General features: G+C 42.2%; 2 protein-coding genes across 3 annotated transcripts in view; one reads left to right on the forward strand and one right to left on the reverse strand.

The window, feature by feature from the left end:
• Positions 1 to 497: 497 nt before the first annotated feature.
• LOC132114635 (sodium/potassium-transporting ATPase subunit beta-1-interacting protein 3-like) lies at positions 498 to 14,959 on the reverse strand. The gene is made up of 6 exons (XM_059522871.1): positions 14,748 to 14,959; positions 8,994 to 9,131; positions 1,495 to 1,575; positions 1,215 to 1,412; positions 852 to 912; positions 498 to 708 (listed from the first exon to the last, which is right to left on the reverse strand). Exons 1-6 carry the CDS (start codon positions 14,799 to 14,801, stop codon positions 695 to 697), a joined length of 546 nt encoding a protein of 181 aa, XP_059378854.1. The 5' UTR covers positions 14,802 to 14,959; the 3' UTR covers positions 498 to 694.
• Positions 14,960 to 20,484: 5,525 nt separating this feature from the next.
• Positions 20,485 to 25,148, forward strand: part of LOC132114634 (uncharacterized) — a 31,157-nt gene continuing 26,493 nt past the window's right edge. For both annotated transcript variants that reach the window (XM_059522869.1, XM_059522870.1), the window contains exon 1: positions 20,485 to 20,897. The gene's annotated coding sequence lies outside the window, so the exon portion shown is untranslated. The remainder of the gene's footprint in view (positions 20,898 to 25,148) is intronic.

Raw genomic sequence — 25,148 nt, forward strand, 5'->3', positions numbered from 1 at the left:
AGGTTTGATTTTCCATATGTGTTACAACATTTCTGTTTTCTAGGCCATTAAGACACAGACCAGCACAGGCAGGTATTATATACAGGTACTATATCCTATATACACTCACACAAATATGGCTTGTGTTACTGATAGTAAAATAGACAGATGTTGATCTTTAACATTTAACCACATTTTGTGACACGAGTGCATGTTAAGCAATTCTTCATTTAATCTCCACTATTAAACCATTGAACTAAAAAGAGATATTTACAATGTTTAAATTACACAAAATATTTGAACTGTAAAATTAGAATGGTAAGTAAAACTGTTTTGCAGAAGAATCATATCTCCTGAAAATAAAATAAATATGTATTCATAAAAGCAAGGTTCATTGCTGTGTCCTTTTGGCTTTGGATGAATATATATACAGATGCCTTGTGACTTGCTTCTTGTTCATCTGTTGAGTTCAATGTGTCATTAGGCAAAATAATAATAATAAAACACATACGCATACCTTTGAATTTTCATGTTCATATTCACATCACTCTTATTTTTTTTTTACATTTTGTGTACTGTTATGTTTAATATGCAAAATTGGGATTCCATCCAATCTGGTCCATTCTGAGAATGGTTAATGTCCCTTTCTTCCATCTATTTCCATTTTCAATGTTTCTTTTCTCTCTCTGGAGATGTTGATGAGATCTGGACACTGTCACTTATACAAATCTGAAAAGTAACAAAAGGCAGATACAAAATTAGACATGAAGCAACAATATCAGTTGTTTATGAAGATAAATAAGAGCCAGCTAAACAGACAAAAATTACTTGGTGCACTTTTAAAGGTGAAAAATAAAAATTATTTTACAAACATGTGTCTTCCTCTTCATTGAAGATGTTGACAACATAACAGGCAAATACAAATCCCAGGGCCTACATACAAACAAACAAAGCAACAGATTCAGTAAAGTCACGTACAAGTACATTTTTATGAATGAATCTGAATTAGTGTATTAGTGTATGGGAATGTATCACAGAAAATTTTAAGCAGATGTGTAAAATGTTCATATTAAAAATTGAAGAACATTATTTTTCAACATTATTACAATCGCCTACTTATTGATAGGTAACAAAAACCTATGCCTGACAGTAGCATATGAAAGACATGTTCAGGAAACCTGTTTGAAAACAATCATTATTTCTGCACACTTCAGTGTTAACAGATAATGTCTTACAGAAATGAACAGTTGCAGGAAGCTGTGCATAACTTCGATGTACTGATACTCTAATACACAGCCCAGCTCGGAGACCAGAGCAGGACTTTCCAGATGCTGCCATCTAGTGGTTGGGAGGTTTCTGCTCTCACAGCCTGGACCGTTGTCCTTCCACCATGAGCGATGAGACGAAAGTCCCAGTGACAGATAATCACTGTCCTAAAAGAGCACAGCACAAAAATGCCTAAATATTCTTAATTTCAATAACATTATTTATTTTAAAATACACTTGACACTTTACCTTTGAAAGCCCTCCAAGATCCAGATAAAGGCAACAGATGAAGACATTCCAAGTCACCCAAAACACAGTCCAGACTATATACTAAGAGAAAAGGAAAGAACATAATTATAATGGTCATCAGAGACTTTAAAAAAATTATGTTGGAACCACATCTACTTAACTATGTAAGATAAAACTCCATATCTGTGTAAACAAACAAATTACTGCATTAGGCACGCACGCACGCACGCACACACACACGCACACACACACACACACACACACACACACACACACACACACACTTTGAAATAACTGTTTTCTATCTGAATATATATATACAAATTGTATTTATTCCTTAAAGGGACAGTTCACTTTCAAATTAAATTTTGGTATATTTTAGCTTACCTCAAGGACATCCAAGATATAGGTTTCTTTGTTTCCGCAGTATTTCCCATTTTGATATTATTAGGTCAAACCGTTCTTGTCTGTGACTCATATAATTGAGGTCTATGGTCACCGCCTCAAAGAGCATGCACAGAGGAGTCCAAATTAAACTATTCCCCAGCGTAAGTACACATTGAGGAGCTAAGACACGAAACGAGTGGTTTGTGTAAGAAAACGAACAGTATTTATATTGTTTTTACCTCTTGTACACAACCACGTCCAACTGATCTGAGGGCGCGAGTGCTGGCTTAGTCTGCGCAAGCGCGGGAAGCGCCATAAGTGATCTCTCGCGCGTGTACGTCACTCATTGTTTACTGTTTACCACACGATACGCCACCAATCTGCACTGAAATATAATGCAGTAATTGTAATTAATTAATTTGTTTATAATTCACCCTATAATCGTTGCGATTATAATAAACACAACACATTACTCACTCTATTGACAGCGCGCGATTGGGTCCCTCTGGCATTGGACGTCGCCTCCAGTTTATACGTGGCAAACAAAACACAACATGCAAAACGCTTTGGCTCAACAGCAGAGAAAACTCAGGATCTTCAGTCAGGCAGGTGTGTGATGCGATACTGTCATTGTCCTCGTTGTCGTCTTGTAGTTGTGGCATTGCTATGTTCCATTCGTGACAACATATGCTCTCCACTTCTGTTGGCATCTCACAACACTTGCTACTAAAACACCACCAATTTTGAAGAGATCTCTGTCTCTCTGAGGCTTGAAGACATGTTGCTTGCAGCGGATGCTTTCTCCATCGCTCTGAATACTTGATCTGTGTATTCTGGTTCAAATAAATATGGTTGTGAAAAAAATGTCAACGTTGTCTGTTGATATATTGAAATCGTCTTCCATTGCAATTTCCTGTACGTCTAAATATGTTTAGATCTTCACAGTGAAAGGTAACACTTCCGAAATCTCTGTGTAAACCATAGACAGCAAAGCCCCTTTTACACTGCAAGTCGGACCCGGCAAATTGCCGGAACATTGCCGGGTCGCCTTCTGTGTGAAAGCAAACACGTCCCGGGATTGATTCCGGCATTGAACCCGGGTCGGGGACCTAGTAACATTGCCGAGTTCAACCCGGGACGAGCGCTGTGTGAACAAAAGCCAGATCTATTGCCGCGTCGAAGTGATGACGCGCCTTATCGCGTGACTCTTTTACCGGCTGTTTTGAAGGAAGATCAACGTTCGCGACGAAAAAATATGTGCAAACTGTAATGAAGCAGAGATCAGTTAGTTCCTCAATTTCCACGCTGACGCCGAGATCGTTCGCTTGCTTCAGTGAAAGTATAACGTGCCTTAACGTTTTCGACTCGTACATTACACGTCACGCCCTGATGTCACTTGTCGTTACAGTATCTTTACGGGTTGTGCGTGAAAGCATGCACATATCCCTGGTAATCACTGGCAGTGTGAAAGTGCAAAATCTAGCGACCCGGCAACAATTGCCGGAACACTTACACTTTTGTATTTGCCGGAATGGCAGTGTGAAAGGGGCTTAAGTGTAAACAATGAGTGACGTACACGCGCAAGAGATAACTTCTGGGGCTTTCCGCGCTTGCGCTGACTAAGCCAGAGCACGCGCAAACGTCACACGAGTCACGACATCAGGAAGCACTCGCGCCCTCAGATCAGTTAGACGTGGATATGTACAAGAGGTAAAAACAATATAAATACTGTTCATTCCCTTTCATAGGTTCACTTCGATGCTGCGATGGCGTCATCGCCTTGGGAACACCTGTGGTGTGACGAATGTCTGAAGCCCTTATACCATCACGCCGATTTATTGGCCAATAGCGCTTAGCACTGCCCATACGATTTTTTTCATCAGATTTTAATTCCTTCAGGAAGCGAATCATCTGTTGCCCATCGGAAAGTGATTGTTGTGTTCTAAGCCATCTATTTATATAGAGCAGTTTACTCCTCTAAGGCAGACACAATGAGTTTTCCGGTATGTATGGATCACATTACACGGACTCACGAGAAAACAGGTAGGAAGATCGCTTTGCGGCCTTTATCTATTGTTGTATCCGTGATATCTGTGTTTGAAAATAAGTAAGTTGCACTCTGGGCTCGCTCTCTTTCTGAGGAAGGAGAGATGTTCGTTCAACCCCCGCTGTTCTAGTTCTGGGTTTGCCGAGGCGCCGCACGAGCTCGACGCTTGGGGTGACGGCGATGAGCCCGAGTGTTCAGTGAGTGAGAGAACAGATTTAATCCCCCTTTTCTCTCGCTCTATTCCCCGGACCGCGCGCGCTCAGCAGAGGAGCGCCTCGTGAGTCAGGTGGTTAGTCATATCTGTTTCCCGCTCCGGAAGCTCGTAATCGATTCTGTCAGCTGCGGATTGGATGACGCATACTCTACAGCAGCCCCTGGCTCATGAGCTTGCAGGCGACACAAGCTGTAGATATAAGATATGGGTTAAGGGGTGAGCTTACTATATAATATCCACCATTGCTCTACTTCCTCCCTGGATAAAGTGTTTTCTCAAATTTATAAAAACTATATATATATGAGAGGCACTGATTTGAGGACGTTAAGTCGTGCACAATGGTCTTGGTGCTTAGAGCTACCAAGCATTATTTTGCCCGACTAATTACTATTTATTTCAGCTCCGCTGCTGCATTGAGCTGAAACAAATAAGTGGAAGAGCTCATGTGTTTTAGAGTATTTCTTATAGCAAGCTATAACAGTGAGCAGGCGTTTTTCCTCTTTCTCTCTGTTATCTGCTTAGCTGAACTAATGCAGACACGTTCATTTGATTTGGCGCTTATGCTTCCAACTCTTGTTCGTGTACTGTTTTTAAATGCAGACTCTAAGGAGTCCTTCAGGATCAGCAGGTGTTTGTGCATTATGATTTTGGCGCTTCAAGCTACCAAACATTATTTTGCCCGACTAATTGCTATTTATTTCAGCTCCGCTGCTGCATTGAGCTGAAACAAATAAGTGAAAAAATTCACGTGCTTCAGAATATTTCTTATAGCAAGCTATAACAGTGAGTAGGTGGCTAAATTCCCCTTTCTCCCTTACGTTACCTGCTGCACTGTACTAATGCAGACACGTTCATTTGATTTGGCGCTTACGCTTCCAACTCTTGTTCGTGTACAGTTTTTAGACGCAGACTCTGAGGAGTTCCTGCAGCAGATATTTTATTGTGCACCATGGTCTTGGAGCTTCATGCTATCGTATCGAGCGTTGGTCTGCCGGAGTAATTTAAAATTTGTTCAGCTCTGCTGCTGTATTGAGCTGAAATATTAAGTAGCAAGCTGTTGTAACATTAATGTTATAATGGCTCAGGTTGTAAAGTTGAGCAGACGGGTTTTCCTCTCTCTCTCTCTCTCTACTTCTGCGCTGCACTGATGCAGGCATGTGCATTGAATTGGTGCTACACTTCCAGCACTTATTTCATGTACTGCTTCTAGGCGCAGACTCTAAGAATTCTGCAGCCAATGTTTGTCTTGCATTATGGTCTTGGCGCCTCGTGCTACCAAGCATAAGTCGACCCGGCTATTAATTTGTCTTTCAGCTCCTCTGATGCTTGAGCTGGAACAAATCAGTGGGGGAGCTCACATCTGAGTAGACTATTATGGCAAGCTGTTTTTACGAAAAACCTAATGCCATAGTGACTGGAGCTGCAGAGTGAGCAGGGGTTTCTTGTCTCCATTCCTGCACTGCATGAATGCATGTACTGTACATTGATTGGCATTTATGCTTCCAACTCTAGTTACATGTGACCCGTTTTTATCATGGATTCCACAGCTGACATTGCAGTGCGCATTGGTTTTTGGCGCTCCATGCTACCAAACACTAGACTGTCCAGCTAGTAATAATTTTTCAGCTCCACTGCTGTTTGAGCTGGAACAAATAGTAGACTCTGTGCTATGAGCTGGATCTGTGGAGTTTTGCAACACACATTGTCATGCAACATGGTTTTTGGCACTTTAGGCTACCAAAACTATTTGCATAACTGGCCTATCATTATTCTTCTCATTCCAACTGAGTTTCTCTGAGCTGAGCTAATTTGTGAACAAGTTCACGTGTAAGAGTGTCTTTTATGACAAGCTATTAATGCTCACAATGGTCAGCCTACTTCATGTGATTGATGCGGCGCTTTGCTACCAACACTCGCTTCACATGAATAGCCACATTATGTACTACAGCATGCATTATTGTGCACTAGAGATGTTGGGTGCTTCATTTTACCAAGCAGTGGTTTGCATGATTAATTACTCTGTTCTTTTCAGCTCCGCTGTTGCTTTGAACTGGAAATGTGTATAAATGTGGGCAACCTACAAGTTTGTTGCCTTTATCAGTTTTTCCTGCCGCATGTTGCGTTTCGGACTGATTTTACCGTTCTCCGCACTTTATCTTGAAGATGGAGAGGATAGCCCTAAAGCCATTAGTGCAGGGCCTATATGTTGACATCCAAGTCCCCACTCTGTGGTTGGTGCTGGCATGCCTGATTTACTATCCATTCCTGTTTCCTGTTTCCCGCAACTCAGGTGTCTCTGGGCCTCATGAGGGAGGATCAGGCTGTCATATGGTTACACCATCTAGCTTATTGGGTTGATTGGATTTGCGTCATAACCTTGTGCTTGGAGTAAGCAATGTCAAGGACACAGATGCTCATCCTGTCTCTATCTGAACCAGAGATTGGTTTGTGACCATCAGTCTAAGGATGCGTACTTCTGCATCCAGATCATCAGGAGACACAAGAAGTTCCTCAGGTTTGCTTTTTGAATGAAGTTTGCCAATACTTTATTCCATTGAACTGGTCTTTAACGCCACATTAGGTCAAGGCCTGACAACATGGCTATGGTCTCATACATTGGTCAGAGAGGATTACACTCTCGCCCCCTGTCAGGTTGGTGTTCTTCTTTGGACGCAGACCAGGTTCCTGTCGATCAGTGCAGTTCATGTCCCGGGTCACCTGACCTCAGGAGTGGACTTACTCTTGCACCCTCAGTTGGGTGAGTCTCATATGGCAAGGTTCGACTGAGTGGAAGTGGATTGTTTGCTTCGAGCATGCGCATTGCCCACTCTGGTTTCCTTGTCCCCTCCGTCGCCTCTGGGTGGGGACGCTCTAGCCAAGAATGGCCCAGGACCAGTCTTCTGCCTTCCAGTCGACCTGTTTGCTTCCAAACGATTCTGTTCAGAGTAAGGTTGGTCTGAGTGAACATCTCCATTACCCTTAAGGACCTGCCACAGGTTAATGTGGCTACCATATCTGCTGAGCGTTACCCATAGAGGTGTTTCAGAAGGAGGTCACCCTCTGGTTTTCCATTATGCAGGGACGAGACAGCTTAGGCCTTTCCACCCAGCACAGATTCATTTTGAGGCTTCTTTCGATTGGAAGGACTGGCAGGCCATCCATTTGAGCCGTTTAGGTTTGTCAGATAACTTTGAAGTCATCTATTCTCAATTAGAGGAATAGGATCTGCTGGCTCTGTCAGCTCCTCTTGTATGTATTTTTCCCCAAGGTCGGTTAAGTCTTACTGCTTCCTAGGCCTAGTATATCCTAAGGCTGCTTCAACACTGTTAATTTCAGCAAGTGGTTGAGGCTTTATCCCTTGCTATGCGGGGTCAGATAGTACTATATCTTTAGCCTATGAGGCTCGTGCTGTGACTTCGCCTCCTAAGGTGCGTGCTCGTTTTACAAGAGCAATGGCTTCTTTTCAGGCTCTCTTTTAAGAGCTTTGTATCAGATGTCTGTGCTGTGGCAGGTTAGTCCTCTCCTAGCACTTTCATCAAGTTCTACTTATCTGGATTTGAGGATGGCTCTTGGCTCCCAGGTCTCTTCCGCTTGAGCAGATTCTTTCCTTGGTCCTCCAGCTATCTTAGGTACGTCAGGCATTATGGTATATCGTTCCCAAGGTGATGACGTCATCGCAGCATTGAAGTGAACCTATGAAAGGGAACATCTCGGTTACGTATGTAACCTTGGTTCCCTGAGTAGGGAACGAGATGCTGCGATGCTTGGCCGTTCCGTACCTTCGATAGCGCTTCCTTCGACATAGTGTAAATCTGATGAAATGGCGCTCAACACGCATATATAGCATACGTACGTATGGGGGGGGTGCTAAGCGATATTGGCCAATAAATTGTCGTGATGGTATAAGGGCTTCAGACATTCGTCACACCACAGGTGTTCCCAAGACGATGACGTCATCGCAGCATCTCGTTCCCTACTCAGGGAACCAAGGTTACATACGTAACCGAGATGTTTTCTTACACAAACCGCTCGTTTCGTGTCTTAGGTCATCAATGTGTACTTACGATGGGGAATTGTTTAATTTGGACTCCTCTGTGCATGCTCTTTGAGGTGGTGAGCATAGACCTCCATTATATGAGTCACAGACAAGAACGGTTTGACCTAAAAATATCAAAATGGGAACTACTGCGGAAACAAAGAAACCTACATCTTGGATGTCCTTGAGGTAAGCTAAAACATATCAAAATTTAATTTGAAAGTGAACCATCCCTTTAAGAAACATAATAATAATAATAAAATTATCAACTTTGAAAACTTTGTTCCGCTCAATATTTTTGTGGAAACTGAGATAAATGTTTTAATTTTTCAGGATTTTTTTGATGAACAGTGAGTTCAGAAGAACAGTATTTGTAACAATCTGTTGAAACACAACTGTCATTTTTGATCAGTTTAGCGCATTTTTGCAAAAAAAAAAAAAAAAAAAAAAGAATTCATAAACAATTATAATAATTAAACCCTTTTAGGCTTTTTAACATTATCTTTTTTATAAAGAAATCAATACATTTAATCATAATAACCAATAAAAAAATGTATTATTTAATTTAATACATTTATTTTAATAAAAAACATTTTTATTTTAAAACATTTATGTTTTTTTGTCTTTTCATCTTTTTATATTTAATACCAGTATTTTATAAATTAAGTATAAATAATGTATTTTTATTGTGATGTATTTTTAGTTAAATTTTTGATTTAACAAAACAAATTTTATTAAATGTTATATTATTTAACATACCTATCAAAGTTCAACAGTTATTTAAAAAAATGCAGTGACATAAATACAGTACACACCAAAACGACATAGCGGGGCTTATACTGGACTGTCCCAAACAAGCCCAATATCACCACAATGACGTGCAGGAAGTTGACAAGGATGGGCGCCCACTGGTAACCTAGAAAGTCAAACACCTGTCTCTCCACAGCAGTGATCTAGAGAAATAAAAGACAGAGAGTATAATATGATCTAGATCTCTACACATTGTTAAAACAATAAAACCACCAGCTACTTTGCATATACACAACCAAAAAACACCCTCATGCTGCCCCAAACACAATAATGATGGAGACCCCATCTCTCTTTCCCAGAGACACACAATCAAAACCCCCACCTCTGTCTTTCCACATGCTGGTTTTTTACTCAGGGGTTGCCAGGGTAACAGAACCAGTGGGGTACAAAGCTTGTGACAGAGAAATAGAGAGTGAGAGGCGCAGAAAGAGAAAAGGAGGGCAGGAGGGAGAAAGGGTGAGTGATAGGAGATGAGGGCTCTCCATGGAGGTCAGAGGCTCAGTGAGGGGAGATGTATGACTCAGATGGGAGTTGCTGGGTGTGGGGGATGCTGCTCCTCTCATAAAGCTTCACTGCTTCACTGCAGAAGTCATAAACCCTCTCTCTCCCACTAAGCACCCATTGTCACAGTGTCTGGGTTGTGTTCCCTGGGTTTCCACTAGGTATCCTCAGTTCCCACAGTGTTTATCATTTATCACTTCCTGTCTCCTTATTTGGTCACCTTCCTCCTTGTCTAGTTAATTGATTGTTCCCCACCTGTCTCCTGTTTCCCCATTATCCTTTTGTGTATTTATACCTGGTCTGTCTGAGTCTTAGTCACGGAGTCCTTGTTTAAATGTAATGTTAATTCATGTCCGTCAGTTCTTGCCCTTGCCTTGTCTTCTTGTTTGGTTTATGTTTGGATGGATGTTTTTGGTTTCGACTCATGCCTGGACTGTTTACCCTTTGGATTTGCCCTTTAATAAAGTCACATACCTGCACTTGGTTCTCTCTCCTGTGTTCTCTGTAACACCGATCGTGACAGAAGGACTCCGTCACACTGAGATCCAGCGGTATGTCTTTTTCCCGTTCCCCAGCCAAGATGGCGGAGCGGAGAGCTCAGTATCTCCGGCTGATCGCCCTCCGTCAAGAGGGCAATGAGGTGGGTGCCCTGGCACAGGTGTTCTGGTCCCTGGCCGAGGGTATGGGATACAACGATGCCGCCCTAAAGGACTATTTTAATGGCGGGCTGGATGATCCAGTGTCTCAGGAGGAGATGGCGCAGTTGGAGACACTGGAATTCTGGGAATTTGTGCGCTACCTGCAACATCGGCTTCGGTGGGATGCCCCAGCCACTTCTGTCTCTTCCGGCGGGGTGGTCGTCAGCCCAGCACCACTGCCCAGGATGGCAACCAGCCAAGCGCTACAACCCAAGATGGCCGCCAGTCCAGCACCACTGCCCAAACTGGCCGCCAGCCCAGAGCCACAGCACAAGATGGCCGACTCAACGCCTGAGTCTCCAGACAAGGTGTCACCGACTCGCCAACATAGAGGGCGGAGGAGGAGGAGACAGGCGTCTACCGTTCCTCAAGGCCCAGAGGACGTTCCCGAGGCGGTGCCCGATGCTGTTCCGGAGACCGAGGCGGTGCCCGATGCTGTTCCGGAGACCGAGGCGGTGCCCGATGCTGTTCCGGAGGCCGAGGCGGTGCCCGATGCGGAGGCGGTGCCCGATGCCGAGGCGGTGCCCGATGCCGATGCTGTTCCGGAGGCCGAGGCGGTGCCCGATGCCGAGGCGGTGCCCGATGCCGAGGCGGTGCCCGATGCCGTTCCGGAGGCCGAGGCGGTGCCCGATGCCGTTCCGGAGGCCGAGGCGGTGCCCGATGCCGAGGCGGTGCCCGATGCTGTTCCGGAGGCCGAGGCGGTGCCCGATGCCGAGGCGGTGCCCGATGCCGAGGCGGTGCCCGATGCCGTTCCCGAGGCCGAGGCGGTGCCCGATGCCATTCCCGAGGCCGAGGCGGTGCCCGATGCCGTTCCCGAGGCCGAGGCGGTGCCCGATGCCGTTCCCGAGGCGGTGCCCGATGCCGTTCCCGAGGCGGTGCCCGATGCCGTTCCCGAGGCCGAGGCGGTGCCCGATGCCGTTCCCGAGGCCGAGGCGGTGCCCGATGCCGTTCCCGAGGCCGAGGCGGTGCCCGATGCCGAGGCGGTGCCCGATGCTGTTCCGGAGGCCGAGGCGGTGCCCGATGCTGTTCCGGAGGCCGAGGCGGTGCCCGATGCTGTTCCGGAGGCCGAGGCGGTGCCCGATGCCGTTCCCGAGGCCGAGGCGGTGCCCGATGCCGTTCCCGAGGCCGAGGCGGTGCCCGATGCCGTTCCGGAGGCCGAGGCGGTGCCCGATGCCGTTCCGGAGGCCGAGGCGGTGCCCGATGCCGTTCCCGAGGCCGAGGCGGTGCCCGATGCCGTTCCGGAGGCCGAGGCGGTGCCCGATGCCGTTCCGGAGGCCGAGGCGGTGCCCGATGCCGTTCCCGAGGCCGAGGCGGTGCCCGATGCCGTTCCGGAGGCCGAGGCGGTGCCCGATGCTGTTCCGGAGGCCGAGGCGGTGCCCGATGCCGTTCCCGAGGCGGTGCCCGATGCCGTTCCCGATTCGGTGCCCAAGACCGGTCTAGAGTCAGGGCTAGTTCCTGTTGACCTTCCAGGGTCGAGTCAGGTCCCAGTGGACTCTCCAGGGTCGAGTCAGGTCCCAGTGGACTCTCCAGGGTCGAGTCAGGTCCCAGTGGACTCTCCAGAGTCAGGGCCAGTCACTGATGACCTTCCAGAGTCAGGGCGGGTCACCGTTGAACGTTCAGAGTCAAATCAAGTCACTGGGTGGGCTGCTGCTCGGCCCTGTTGGACTCCGGCATCGACCACAGGGGGGTGGTGGTCATCCGCTCCGCCCTGGGGGACCCTGGCGTCGACCACGAGGACATGGTGGTCCTCTGCTCCGCCCTGGGGGGCTTCCGCTCTGACCACACGGTTGTGGTGGTCTTCTGCTCCGCCCTGGGGGGCTTCCGCTCTGACCACACGGACGTGGTGGTCTTCTGCTCCGCCCTGGGGGGCTTCCGCTCTGACCACACGGTTGTGGTGGTCTTCTGCTCCGCCCTGGGGGGCTTCCGCTCTGACCACACGGACGTGGTGGTCTTCTGCTCCGCCCTGGGGGGCTTCCGCTCTGACCACATGGACGTGGTGGTCTTCCGCTCCGCCCTGGGGGGCGCCTGCCCTGACTACACGGTTGTGGTGGTCTTCCGCTCCGCCCTGGAGGGCTCTGGCCTTGACCACAAGGGTGTGGTGGTCTTCGGCTCCGCCCTGGGGGGCTTCATGTTGTTTTTTCCTTTTGTTTTTGTGTTAATGTCTGTCTCCTCCCTCCTGGTCTTTCTGTGTTGTGTTACATTCTGGTGCCTGTTCCCCATGTTTTTCTTTTCTGGCCCTCCGTCCCTCCCCCTGAGCCTCCACCGGTCCGCCTCCCTCCTGGTCTCTGTTTTGTGTCTGTCTTGGAGCGTCTGGGAGCCGCTCCGTAGAAGGGGGGTACTGTCACAGTGTCTGGGTTGTGTTCCCTGGGTTTCCACTAGGTGTCCTCAGTTCCCACAGTGTTTATCATTTATCACTTCCTGTCTCCTTATTTGGTCACCTTCCTCCTTGTCTAGTTAATTGATTGTTCCCCACCTGTCTCCTGTTTCCCCATTATCCTTTTGTGTATTTATACCTGGTCTGTCTGAGTCTTAGTCACGGAGTCCTTGTTTAAATGTAATGTTAATTCATGTCCGTCAGTTCTTGCCCTTGCCTTGTCTTCTTGTTTGGTTTATGTTTGGATGGATGTTTTTGGTTTCGACTCATGCCTGGACTGTTTACCCTTTGGATTTGCCCTTTAATAAAGTCACATACCTGCACTTGGTTCTCTCTCCTGTGTTCTCTGTAACACCGATCGTGACACCCATCCCCCATACAATCTCTCTCTGTAAGCCATAATGCTGCTGTGTACCAGCTGTTCCCAGAGGTTCCACCTCAAATCAACCACTCGTAGCATGTCTTCACCACAGTCCCCATCCGCTGTGTTCCAACATGAAGTGAGCTGACTTTAACAAGCCAAACATAAAAACATAAAACAGTGAGATTTTTCACAGTACCTGTCAAGGAGAGTCATTGCGTATCACAGTTTCATGTTTTATTTCGGTCTGTTTCTCATACAAAAACTATATAGCTTAAGAAGAATATATTTTCAACACTGAAAGCATTAGTTTCTTTATAATTGGTCAGAAAAGAGCATGGAAACCATGATGAGCTTTCCGATCATGCAACAAATATCCAAATTGGTAAATCTAATCCATAGAAGTGAACAGTCTCCAACTCTTTTGAATTACTTCAAGGAAAAACGAAACCACAATTATAGACCGCAACAGTGGCTGAACCTATTGATATAGTCGACATGAAGGATGAAGGTTCAGCCAGGACTTAGAGGTGCCAAAATGTTACACAAAATCAGACATGGTATGGCAGACATGCAGCAGACCTCTCTTCTTCTATTCATTGGTAGAAAAAGATGTGAAATACTGAATTGAATTAGCTAAACTGATTAAACCATACAGCTATATTTCCTTTCTGAGCCACCCTGCGAACAAATATACAAAACTGTAAATATTAATATCTGCATGCTTCTGTTCTGCGCTGTCCCACTGAATCTTCATCATTTATTTAGTAGGTGACAGTATTTTTTTAAAGGTCAATGCTGAGTTAATCTACTGAAATTATAGTCCAAATGTCATGTCATGCCAGAAAAATAATATATATTTACATTCACAGTCGATAGGAAAGAAAGGAAAGGTTAGGAAAGACAGAAAAGCTAAGGTTAGACCAAAGTTAAAAGCCATAAATGTTAAGCAGAAAAACAACAGGGATGTATGTCACTGTCTCTCAACACAAGTGCAACTACTTAACTGGGATGACAAGATGAAGATGAATCCAATATATCACTTTGTGAGAGGAAAAAAGGATCTCACACACCAAGGGCTATAATGAGCTGAACATGCATTAAACACATTAAATTGCACACTCACAAACATTGCTATCGTTTTATGGTCTATCTCTTATGTCTGCAGTTTAAATAAATAGATTATATTCTATGCTGAAAAAATGTAGCCTGTAATAATAAAATGTAGCAGTAGCATTGATGGGTTATGGATATTTTAAAAAATTATTTGAGAGAAATTATGCGCAAAACAATTCAGAACTGAGACATATGACAGAGTAACAAAGAGAAAAGAACAACAATTTTTTTTCAAACAAGCAAACCATACATTATGTGCACAATAAACAGTAGAAATACAAGATATACTATAGGCCTACACTAATGTATTATTTGCACTTCAGTTCTCATTTTACTCTTAAATGATTTACTATTAAAAGTAAATGGTCTAATTTTGAGTAGCCTATCTTTCACAGTAATTAGCCTACTTTTTATAATAGTCCCATAACCTTCAAAAGTGTTTATGAGCCATATTCTAACGAGGTATGCAAAAAACTGTGTGCACAATTATTGCCTATGTTATAAATGAAAAACTACGGTTATTCTGCCACAAAACTTCACTTCTTTCAAACAATGAACTATTTAGAAGACTGCAGGGTTTAACTTGAGATGTTCAGAAACGCGTCTCGAAGTTCATATTACAAAGTAAAATTTCATAAACAGTTTTTTTTTATAAGACAGATTAATAAATGCGATACAAAAGACGCTTGTTTTTCTATGACGCACTTACCAGCTGAAGAGCGCAGAAAAACATCAACATACTCCTCCCCGAGCAGCAGCCCATCTTCACCAGCTCTCCGGTACAGACGTAAAACTCAAAATGGTAAATACAACATATTCATTTTTGATGTAGCCAGTTTATTAGCGTTTTTTTTATTAGGCTATGGTTCCTTCACAATGGGCTGTGATCATAGATGTACATAGCGCAGAGGGTTAAAAACAATATGAAGCGGTAGGCGGGTGTAAAGAGGGTGCGATGGGGGGCGGCGGGGGGTTGGGTCCTATATAACAGCCATCTATAAATCTATATAAGAGATTTACCTTCCATAGAAATCCAGATCTGACTACCATTAACGCTCCTGGGTTGTTTTGTTTAAAATGCTCAGTTATGCCGTACTAGCATGTTTTATTGCATCTATGGGTGCTGAAACTTTTACCAGTCCTGTTAAAAAAACTTGTTCTGTATGGACCCAGAATTAACCAGCTGAGAACGTGCTGGCAAAACTGGAAGACCAGCTCTGACCTGATAAGACCAGCAAACCAGTAGCTGGTTTAAAGTCAGGTCACCTTTATTTATATAACACAGATTGTAACAAAGCATTTGAACAGCATTAAATAGGAAAATAGTGTGTCAAAAAAAAAGTTAGTTCATCATATAATTCAATGATGTCATCATCCAGCTCAGTTCAGTTTAAATAGTATCTGTGCAACCAAGTTAGCGAAATCGCTGGAAATTAAGTGTCCCCAACTAATCAAGCCAGAGGTGAGAGTGGCAAGGAACCAAAACTCCATCGGTGACAGAATGGAGAAAAAACCTTGGGAGAAACCAGGCTTGGTCAGGGGCCAGTTCTTCTCTGACCAGACGAACCATCAGTTCAATTCCAGGCTGCAGTGAAGTCAGATTGTGCAGAAGAATCATCTGTTTCCTGTGGTCTTGTCCTGGTGCTCCTCTGAGACAAGGTCTTTACAGGAGATCTGTATCTGGGGCTCTAGTTGTCCTGGTCTCCGCTGACATTCAGGGCTGTAGAGGTCCTCAGGTGCCGATCCACCATCTGGTTTGGATACGTACTGGATCCGGGTGACTGCAGTGACTCTCTGATCTGGATACAGACTGGATCTGGTGGCTATGGTGACCTTGGAATAAGAGATAAACAGACTAATATTAGTGTATAATGACATTCTTCTAATAATGTAGCAAGTACATCGGGTATTATGGGAAGTGTTCCCGGTTCCGGTTTTCCTAAATAATGCAGCGTAAAAATCCTTTAATGGATTTGAATATTAGAAGCATATTAGTGTGTTATGGGTAAACCAGGTTAAAGAGATTGGTCTTTAATCTAGATTTAAACTGACAGAGTGTGTCTGCCTCCCGAACAATGTTGTTATTCCAGAGTTTGGGAGCTAAGTAGGAAAAGGATCTGCCTCTTGCTGTTGTTTTGATATTCAAGGAATTATCAAATTGCCAAAATTATCAAAACTGAGTTTGAGAACCCAGCGGACATGGAGGACTAGTGCAATAAGAGCTCGTTCAAATACTGAAGTGCTAAGCCATTCAGGGCTTTATAAGTAATAAGCAAGATTTTAAAATCTATATGATGTTTAATAGGGAGCCAGTGCAGTGTTGACAAAACAGGGCTAATACGGTCATACTTCCTGGTTCTAGTAAGAACTCTGTAGCATTTTGGACTAACTGGAGTTTATTAAGCATGCAGAACAACCACGCAATAAAGCATTACAATAATCTAACCTTGAGGTCATGAACGCATGAATGAATGTTTCTGCATTTGACAATGAGAGCATAGGTCATAATTTAGATATATTTCTGAGATGGAAAAATGCAGTTTTACAAATGCTAGAAATGTGGCTTTCTAAGGAAAGATTGCTATCAACACACCTAGGTTCCTAACTGATGACGAAGAACTGACAGACCAGCCATCAAGTCTTACACAGGGTTCTAGGTTATTACATGCAGGTCCTATATTTAACACCTCTGTTTAAAGCAGTTTTAAAGCAGGGGGCAACTAATATTGAAGATTCAGCTTTTACATATAGCCTACACTTTGCTGGTTATTTTTCAGAGGCAAGTTTAAGGTGAATGATTTTGTAGAAACCCAAGCTTACCGCATAGTAATTAATTACAATGGGGTAAAACTCAGGAAGGTTATGGTTATTTTTTTTTCTTTTCTTGTGATGTGTAGCCAAGTATGGTGTCCCATACTCTGAATTTGTGCTCTGCATTTCACTCAGTGAACACACGCACCATGAACACACGCCTGAAGCAGTGGGCAGCCATTTTTGCTGTGTTACATGGGGAGCAGTTGAGGGTTCTTTGCCTTGCTCAAGAGTCTCACCTCAGTTGTGGTATTGCGGAAGAGAGCACTGGTCATTCACTTCCCCTACAATCCCTGCCAGTACAATTAATCGAACCTGCAACCTTTGGGTTACCATTAGGCCATGACTGCCCATTAATAATTCAAATTCAAAAGACCTATAATGAACAAATCTTGTTCCTTGGTGCCTTTTTTGAGTTTCCCAACAATTTCCATTGTATGGAAGAAAGTAACTTGGACATTCTGCTTCTGGACATCATCTTATGTATTCCACAGAACAAAATAATAAAGTCACAAGGGTTTGGAACAACAGCGATGAAAAAATTTCTTTGTAATCCCTTTACGTACCTGAACAAACACTGAAAACTCAGCACACACAAACACTGGAACATCATATATGCAGAGCTGTACATGTTATTACTGGGTTTCCATAGGATTTGTGTGTAAATGGCTCCTAAGCATTTGAGTGTGTGTGTTTTCTACATTTAGAGTGATTAAGATATCAGCCCTGAGGTTGCATTTTTCATCATTTGGATGCCCCCCTACTTGACCAGCACATATCAACCACCTGAACACAGCTGCTTGCTGCAGTGAGTATACACTCGCTGGCACGGTCCATAGTCCCACAGATAGGTGAGTAACAGTAGGGTGCAGGGGTTTAGGTCTGTGAGGCTCAGTATGTGCTGATAAACAAATTTACTGTCTTTAGAGAGAGCTGTAGGTTTGATTCGTGGGTTGGCATCCAGAACATGTTTGTGAATCTCCTTTTGAGCCTATATGTCTCTGTGCATTTGTGTATAGATTCTTGTTATCTAGTTTATAACATTAAGATTTTTTAAGTTGATTAAATGCTCAAAATCATGCACAACTTACTTTCTGACATGAAATGAACTGTTCCTGTTGTGCAAATTAAACGATCTAACATTTTAATTAACAATTTCTACAGCACGATGGGAAGACACAAACTACTTAATATAGATATTATTTATATTGGCATAGTTCTTCACACTTCTCTAAATGGTTCTTAAAATTATTTTAATGGTTCTTAAATGGTTCTTTTAAGAACTGTTCACTGAAAGGCTTTTTGGGGAACACAAAAATGTGTTCTGGCTGCAAAAACCCTCTTTTGGAACCTTTAATTTTAAGAGTGTAATTGTTGATTATATTGGTCAAACATTGTTAAAGCTCAACCAATAAACCGTTACCCAAATTATTGTAGTAAGAAAAAAAAACTCTAATTAATAAAACATGTTTTTAAATACCTATAAATTACATTTTTATATTTCAGTATAAATGTTGTCTAGAAACTAATTTTTATTTTTTGTATAGTTCATTTTATAATGTCATCCATAAACACCATGGACATTATTTGTATAATTCAAATTATATTAAAGTGTCAATAATCCAGATTTTTAAAAATGTTATTAGAGAAGTTTATTATGCTTATTATTTGATCAAAAATACAAAAATACAGTATAAACAGTAATATTGTGAAATATGTGTTTTTGATATTACTGTTTTTATAGTATTTTTAATTAGATAAATGTAGCCTTGGTGAGCAAGTGAGACTTCACATCATTGAATTAACTTTCAAAAGCATTAAAAATCTTAAAATTATTCCAAACTTTTGGCCGCCAGGGTAGACATATATATAATCAAAGTAGAATGATACTACAATTACTTTCTGTAGTGAGAAGGGTTTTCCCTTAGACAGTAAGGATATTCCTGCACAACCGGAGGGTGCAGTTTCAGGACCGCAACTCTTGGACCGCAGCTTTAGGACCCTAGTTTTTTTTGTGACAGCGCCACCTACCGTACTGGATCAACACTAATTAAAGATGGACGACGTGGACAGCGATCAGACGGTGAGTACCGATATTTAATTAAGTTATATTTTATAACGTTTAAACGGTGCGAAGATTACATAGTGAGAACTGCTAACTATGAATTAATGATTAATTCCCACCAAATTAAGAATTTGTGTGCTAGTTTTATTAATTACTACGACGTTAATTCGTGGCCATTATTTCATAAATCCTTGTTGAGTTTTAATGACGAAGTATTATAAGTGAATCTAGCTTGCACGTTAATTAAATTTATCAGATGACAAGAGCATGGTTGATGTAAGGTTTGTAAGATTTACCTGCAGCTTAATGTATTAGTGTGAATACTGGCTTAATAGTCGTTGTTTTACCATATTTATGTATAAAATATCTTTCATAATTAAACTGCACTGACTGCCTAGTTGCAGTATGTGTTAGCCTGTTTTGGCATTGTTTTGCAATGATGAATGAGGCGTTTGGCAATTTTAATAGCTTGTTACAATTTGGCCTAATCTGCAGGTCTACTCCACACATACAGTCCATTGTTATCATGTGTTAGTTTCTGTCATGTTCTGCATGGCCAATATGAAGTGATTTTATGGATTTGGTTAGGCTCATTGTAGGACAGATGATTAAAAAAGGCACTAGGGATATTTTTATGATCTTTTTCAAGATACATATAACAATCCAAAAAGGGAGATCCCTGCCCGAATTGAAGAGATGCACCACATGCTGCAAGGACTTTCACTTTTCATATATATATATTCCAGTTGAATATGTTAAACAAATGTTTTTTTATTTATCTCTTTCTGTCTCTCGCTCTCTCTTTCTCTTAAGTTCAAGCCTACAGCCATTCTATCCATGCAGCAACTGATGGAAAAGGGGTTCACTTTGGTGCTGTTGTGATGTTGTCGCAAAAATGACACACACATATATATATATATATATATATATATATATATATATATTTATAAATAAACATCCTTGAATCATTCTTGTGTCTTGTCTTGCCTCTCAACAACTTTTAAAAAATTGGCTGTAATTTAGTGACTCCATACGCTGTTTCCAACTTTAACTTACCTGATAATGAGCTAATTCACCTTAAGGAGGTTAATCGATATACTGTATAATTCAATAGACTAAGACTTTTAAGGTTATTCATTTTTTACAATTGTTTTAAAATTGATATACATCAATTTTACAAAATAGATATTTCATTTATATATTTGTGTAAATTCATGTTTAAATTTAAAATTGTGACTCAAAGCACACTTAGTAATTAACCTCTGCTGCATTTTGAATCAAAAATCACATTTAAAAACAAATACTACTGAGATTAATATATTGATGCTATATACAAAGTTACGTGACTGCAAACTAAACCAACAGGGTACTAGAACTGCGGTCCTGAAACTGCAGCCATTGTTATATAGTCCAGTACGATAGGTGGCGCTGTCACGAAAAAATAGGGTCCTAGAACTGCGGTCCTGAATCTGCAGCCTCCGGTTGTGCAGGAACATACTATTGTCTGTAGTTCACTATGGTTCACACACTGGCCGTCATTCCCAAACTGTCCACGCGGTGGCGCAAAAAATGCGAGCTCCAGATGCAAAGTGGGAACCGCGCTGTCATTTGGGACTGTCGCCGATGCTCGATACAGGATTGAGGCTTGAGGAGGCTCCGAGGCTCAACGTAGGCAGTTGTGACGTGCTCTTGATATCACAACCGACCATAGACTTGGAATAACCCAGCTGTGCGTTTGCACCTTTCACCTTGTGAGCGACGCGGCATGCACAGGAACAATGGGGATGGTCAGAGGTTGCGCTGAGGACGCCAGATGCCATTCCTCACACATGTCCTCCCTAACATACGAATCCAGGCTCAACGCAGGTTATTGATTATGCTTGCGGGGTTCGAACCGGAGCCAGACGTTTCAGCAGCAGCAGCCGAGAGAGTGCAGCGAGTTGGATGCTGCGTGGCGACGCGCCCCCTGAATCCCTAAACTGAGTGAGTATTTTTAGCAGCATCTGTATACGGGTCTCATTGACATGCAATTCTGCCTCCGTGTTGACCACACAACGGAATCCTGTATTAAACGCATATCATAATGTATAGCACGATAGTTTGCTGTTGGATGTTGGAGTAAGACACGTCTGGTTTGTATGAGAATAATGACTCGCATTATTGAAGTCAGACGACACGTGTGCAACAGCTTCATTGTAGCCGCATTACCCTTTGTGATTCGACGCTTAATTAAACGATTTATAAGCAGGTTGTAACACACTCTCTCACTCAGCGGAAACCAGCACTGCTCGATAACACATTTAATACCGTGAATTATGGAATCAATTAAGAGAACAGCGACATGGCCGCTCGTTTATTTGTTTCCCATCAATTAAAAGGGATTTCGATGGAAACCTCTTGCCCGTCTGCTGTGGGAGCTGGCCTCGAGGACGCGCCTGCACTGCGCGTGAATTTCCACGTTGATCTTGCCAGATTATTTCCTGAGTGCATCGATGATTGGCGGGACAATACCCATAGGAGCAACGAATCACTCATGCTGAATAAGAGGTCGACCGCTGCGGGCCATAACATATCATGCATTCGCCCTACACATCACAAATGCGAGCCGGGGAAACAATGGTGTTGCATAGTCTTATACCTGATAAATACAATATTATTTCAGTTCTAACAGCTCACGTTTTAAAATACTGGTCAGGCCGAATCAAAATAGTGTTTATTCAGCTAACCTGTTGTGTGTCCGAGCAAAAGCTGACTGAGCTCCTGTCTGCAGAAAAAGGCGTAGTACTTCAATGATGATGTATAATTTGAGCACGAGACGAGTCAATAAACGATCTGAATAGGTCAGGGCGACGCGCTGGTTTAATGTCGCCCATGTCAGATAAAAATACAAAAGTCTTAACAGAGCATAATGATTTTGAATTATGCCGTGTAGTCAGTATTCCTTAAGGGGATATTTTAAGTGAATGAACTGTTTACCCTTACATTCATCCATTGACTTATTTCGTTAACTTAGTTTCTTAGTGCGTGACTGCTTTCCTGACTAAAATACTAGCCAATAGCATTCGAGTGTGGCTTGTGAAGGAGAATATCATTGGTCGAATTTACTGAACAAACGCGCCTCAAAAAATGAACACTAGCCGTTTTGAATCGTAAATACTCGAATAATTTCATATGAGTTATTGAGTCACTCTCGTTCAGATAACGCATACAATGATTCAAATCACTCTCTGGAATATTTAAGTAAATATTTAGACGCAAATTATAGCCTAATAAAGCAGGCTGATAAGATTTATTTCAGTCATAAATATATATATATATATATGTGTGTGTGTGTGTGTGTGTGTGTGTGTGTGTGTGTTTTCCAAATTAAATGGTTCATTGACTCACTCATAACACAAGGCACTAGTTGAATGAATCTTTTTTTGAACAGATTCAGAATAATTATTTCACTGAAATGAATTAAATCACCAACACTAGATGGAAGGCTTGTCAATGTACATGCCATACAACAGACAGATGAAGGTTCTGAGTGTGTCAAGTATGTGAGTTTGTGAAAGTGGCTCCAGTGAATCAGACCAATGGGGCCAAACTGCTCAGTCATATAAGCTTCCTGTTGATTGGTGGAGAATGGAATAGATACGATGTCCCCAACCATAAGCATCAGAGAGTGCAAGCAGAATGTTCTGTCATGTCCAATCAATGAAAGAGAAATCCCACATTGGCTCACATGTGATTCAGTGTACTGTATGTCTGGAGTCAGGTGGGGTAAAGAACTGTTTTCTATTTAAAATAGAAAATAGCTGCACTGGTCGGAATACCTTTTATAACAGGTTATAATATATAAGTTCATCTTCAAATTGACAGCTGTCAAATTTAATCTTTTAGAAAAGCCTAACTTTCAGTTGTTCTGTTCTGGATACCTCTTACATGAATCACACACCTTGTTTTGTCACATCTGAAATGTGTTTCCGCTGAACCTCGTGTTTATCCTGGGGTGGCCTACTAAGTGAACAGAGCCTTCAGATTTTGAGAGAACTGTCAGAGATTTGCAGAAGGTCTGTGACGGTGTGATAAGGCCGCGCAGGCAGACATCCTTTAAACTTGAGGCTCTACTGTGAACTGTGAACTGTAGAGGAGTTCCCTCTCTCAGCCTTATCATGGAGCAGATGAGTGTTCATAGCTCCTCACAGGAGGAAACATACAGCCTATATCTGTCCTTGAACATGTGTGTGTGTGTGTGTGTGTGTGTGTGCTTGCATGTGTGCATGCGTGTGTTTGTGTCTGTGGGGTTTTTATACATGCAATATCTGCCAAATCCAAATCTTAATTATTTTCCCCAATTAAATTACCAATAATTACAGATTGTTACGGTGAATGTTTTCTGACTTAGCTTTACAATTATATCCTATGGAAGGTACCCTTTCTGATCAAACCAGAATGATTCAGCTACTAGCAAAACATTTGATCATTTTCTTAACAAGAGGTCAAGAGGTCCTTGTCTACTCCAAACAAAAGTTGTGAGGCCAGGAATCTTTGGTGACCTTAAAATGTGGTATTTTGAGTCTTTGGGTTTTGGTTTTCTCACAGTTCAGAGGCTGTTAATGACAGCAGTCATTTGTCCACATTGTTATTTTCTAATTAACTGAACAGGTTTTTAAAATGACAAAAGAAAATCTAATTATAAAAATCATAAATGGTTTAGTATATACATAATACCATTATCCAAATAATGCTAAAAAACACTGATGGCTCTTTCCACAATTAATATAATTTGGTAACCATTTATATTTTTAAAGCATGGATGAAGAGTAAATTTTTTAGATTTTAGTGATTTATTGCTAAAAAATGGCAAAATCACACAAATCAGGGTTTTCAGTACATTTCAGTAGCAGTATTTTCTATAACAGGGTATAAAATGACTAAATAAATCTCAAGGTCACACACATCCTTTCATCAATCGTTTGCTTAAAACGAAAGAAAGAGTTTCAGACCTTATTTTTTACCCGTTCATGGAAAGTGTCAGATACACAAGTGAATTCACTCCAGCAGCGTAATTGAGCCGAGACAGTCGTTTCCTGTAACCCATTTAGGGAAATTTTGTGAGTAGAGTTACAGTATGTTGCTCTAAGCTACAGTTAATGGGTGTTTTGTTTACGTTTTTTACAGTGATGAATTTACATTACATTTTCTGAATAAAATCTGAGTGATGTTTGCTAGTGCAAAACCTTCCCTCACTATCAAGATGACAGATGAAGTAGGTGTTGCTAATGTGTTATGAGTGTTTTTATTGGATTGCTATTTGGTTGTTAGGTTGTACTGGGTGGTTGCTAGGTCATCTTTAGATGGTGGCTTACTGCTCCAGGTCAAAAGAGCTGACCCTCAAGTTTGATCATTTTAGATGGTGCCTTCAATAGGATATTTTTTCATATTTTTTTATTATTTACTAAGCAAAGGTAAGTCAAAAGTTTATTGCTATTTCTCTTCCACTTGGTAGGAGATGAAACAAAATACAGTGAACCCTGGAGTCACAGTGCAGAAGAGATAACAGAACATGTAACAGACAAATAAATCCACAGGCAGTACAGTAGACACTGTAGCTTTAAATATGAACACACAGTGCAGCTGTTCTCTGAAGTGAGTTTAGGAGCATTAGCTGTTAGTGCTATAGGATGCAAATAGTAGCAGCAATACAATACAGTAACTAATACTTTCAACAGTCAATTATTCTTAGTTCTGGAACAAGTTATAATCTTAGAACAAAGCAGTTATGTAAAGGTGGCACTGAGGAGTTTGGCTTGAAGGATGTGTTTTTTTGTTTCGAACCCAAGATGAGATGATAGAGGTCACCCTGTTTTACCGCTTGCTCACAAATAAATCATTTAACATCCCTCATGCTCAGGGGCGAAAATCTCATCTAAATGTTGGGGGGGGGGGCAATAAACATAACATTTCTCACGAGCAAGTTTTGAAGGGGACATCAATAAAACAGGCAAGATTGTACTTGTGTACAGAGAGGAAAACCTTACTATTGCATGGAGAACGTTCCATTATCCTTCTTCTCAAAGTTTCTTTCTGGTTCAATGAAAAAGCTGACTAAATTGACCAAAACATTCTGCAAAACATTTTTTTTTTGCAATGTTTTTGAAGTTGTTTACAAAATCAAGCCCCCAAAATACAATGGAATTTGAACTTAACTTCAACTTTTATTTATTTGTATAGCACATTTAATAGCAA

The sequence above is a fragment of the Carassius carassius genome, chromosome 34 (genome assembly GCF_963082965.1).
Source record: "Carassius carassius chromosome 34, fCarCar2.1, whole genome shotgun sequence".
Classification (NCBI taxonomy): Eukaryota; Metazoa; Chordata; class Actinopteri; order Cypriniformes; family Cyprinidae; genus Carassius; species Carassius carassius.

Coding starts and splice junctions, on each gene's coding strand:
- LOC132114635 (XM_059522871.1), bottom strand. CDS start 14,801: ATGGGCTGCTGCTCGGGGAGGAGTATGTTGATGTTTTTCTGCGCTCTT. Junction 1,576..8,993: donor AGCCCCGCTATGTCGTTTTG/GTGTGTACTGTA, acceptor CTTTTCTCTTAG/TATATAGTCTGGACTGTGTT. Junction 1,413..1,494: donor ATCTTGGAGGGCTTTCAAAG/GTAAAGTGTCAA, acceptor GTGCTCTTTTAG/GACAGTGATTATCTGTCACT.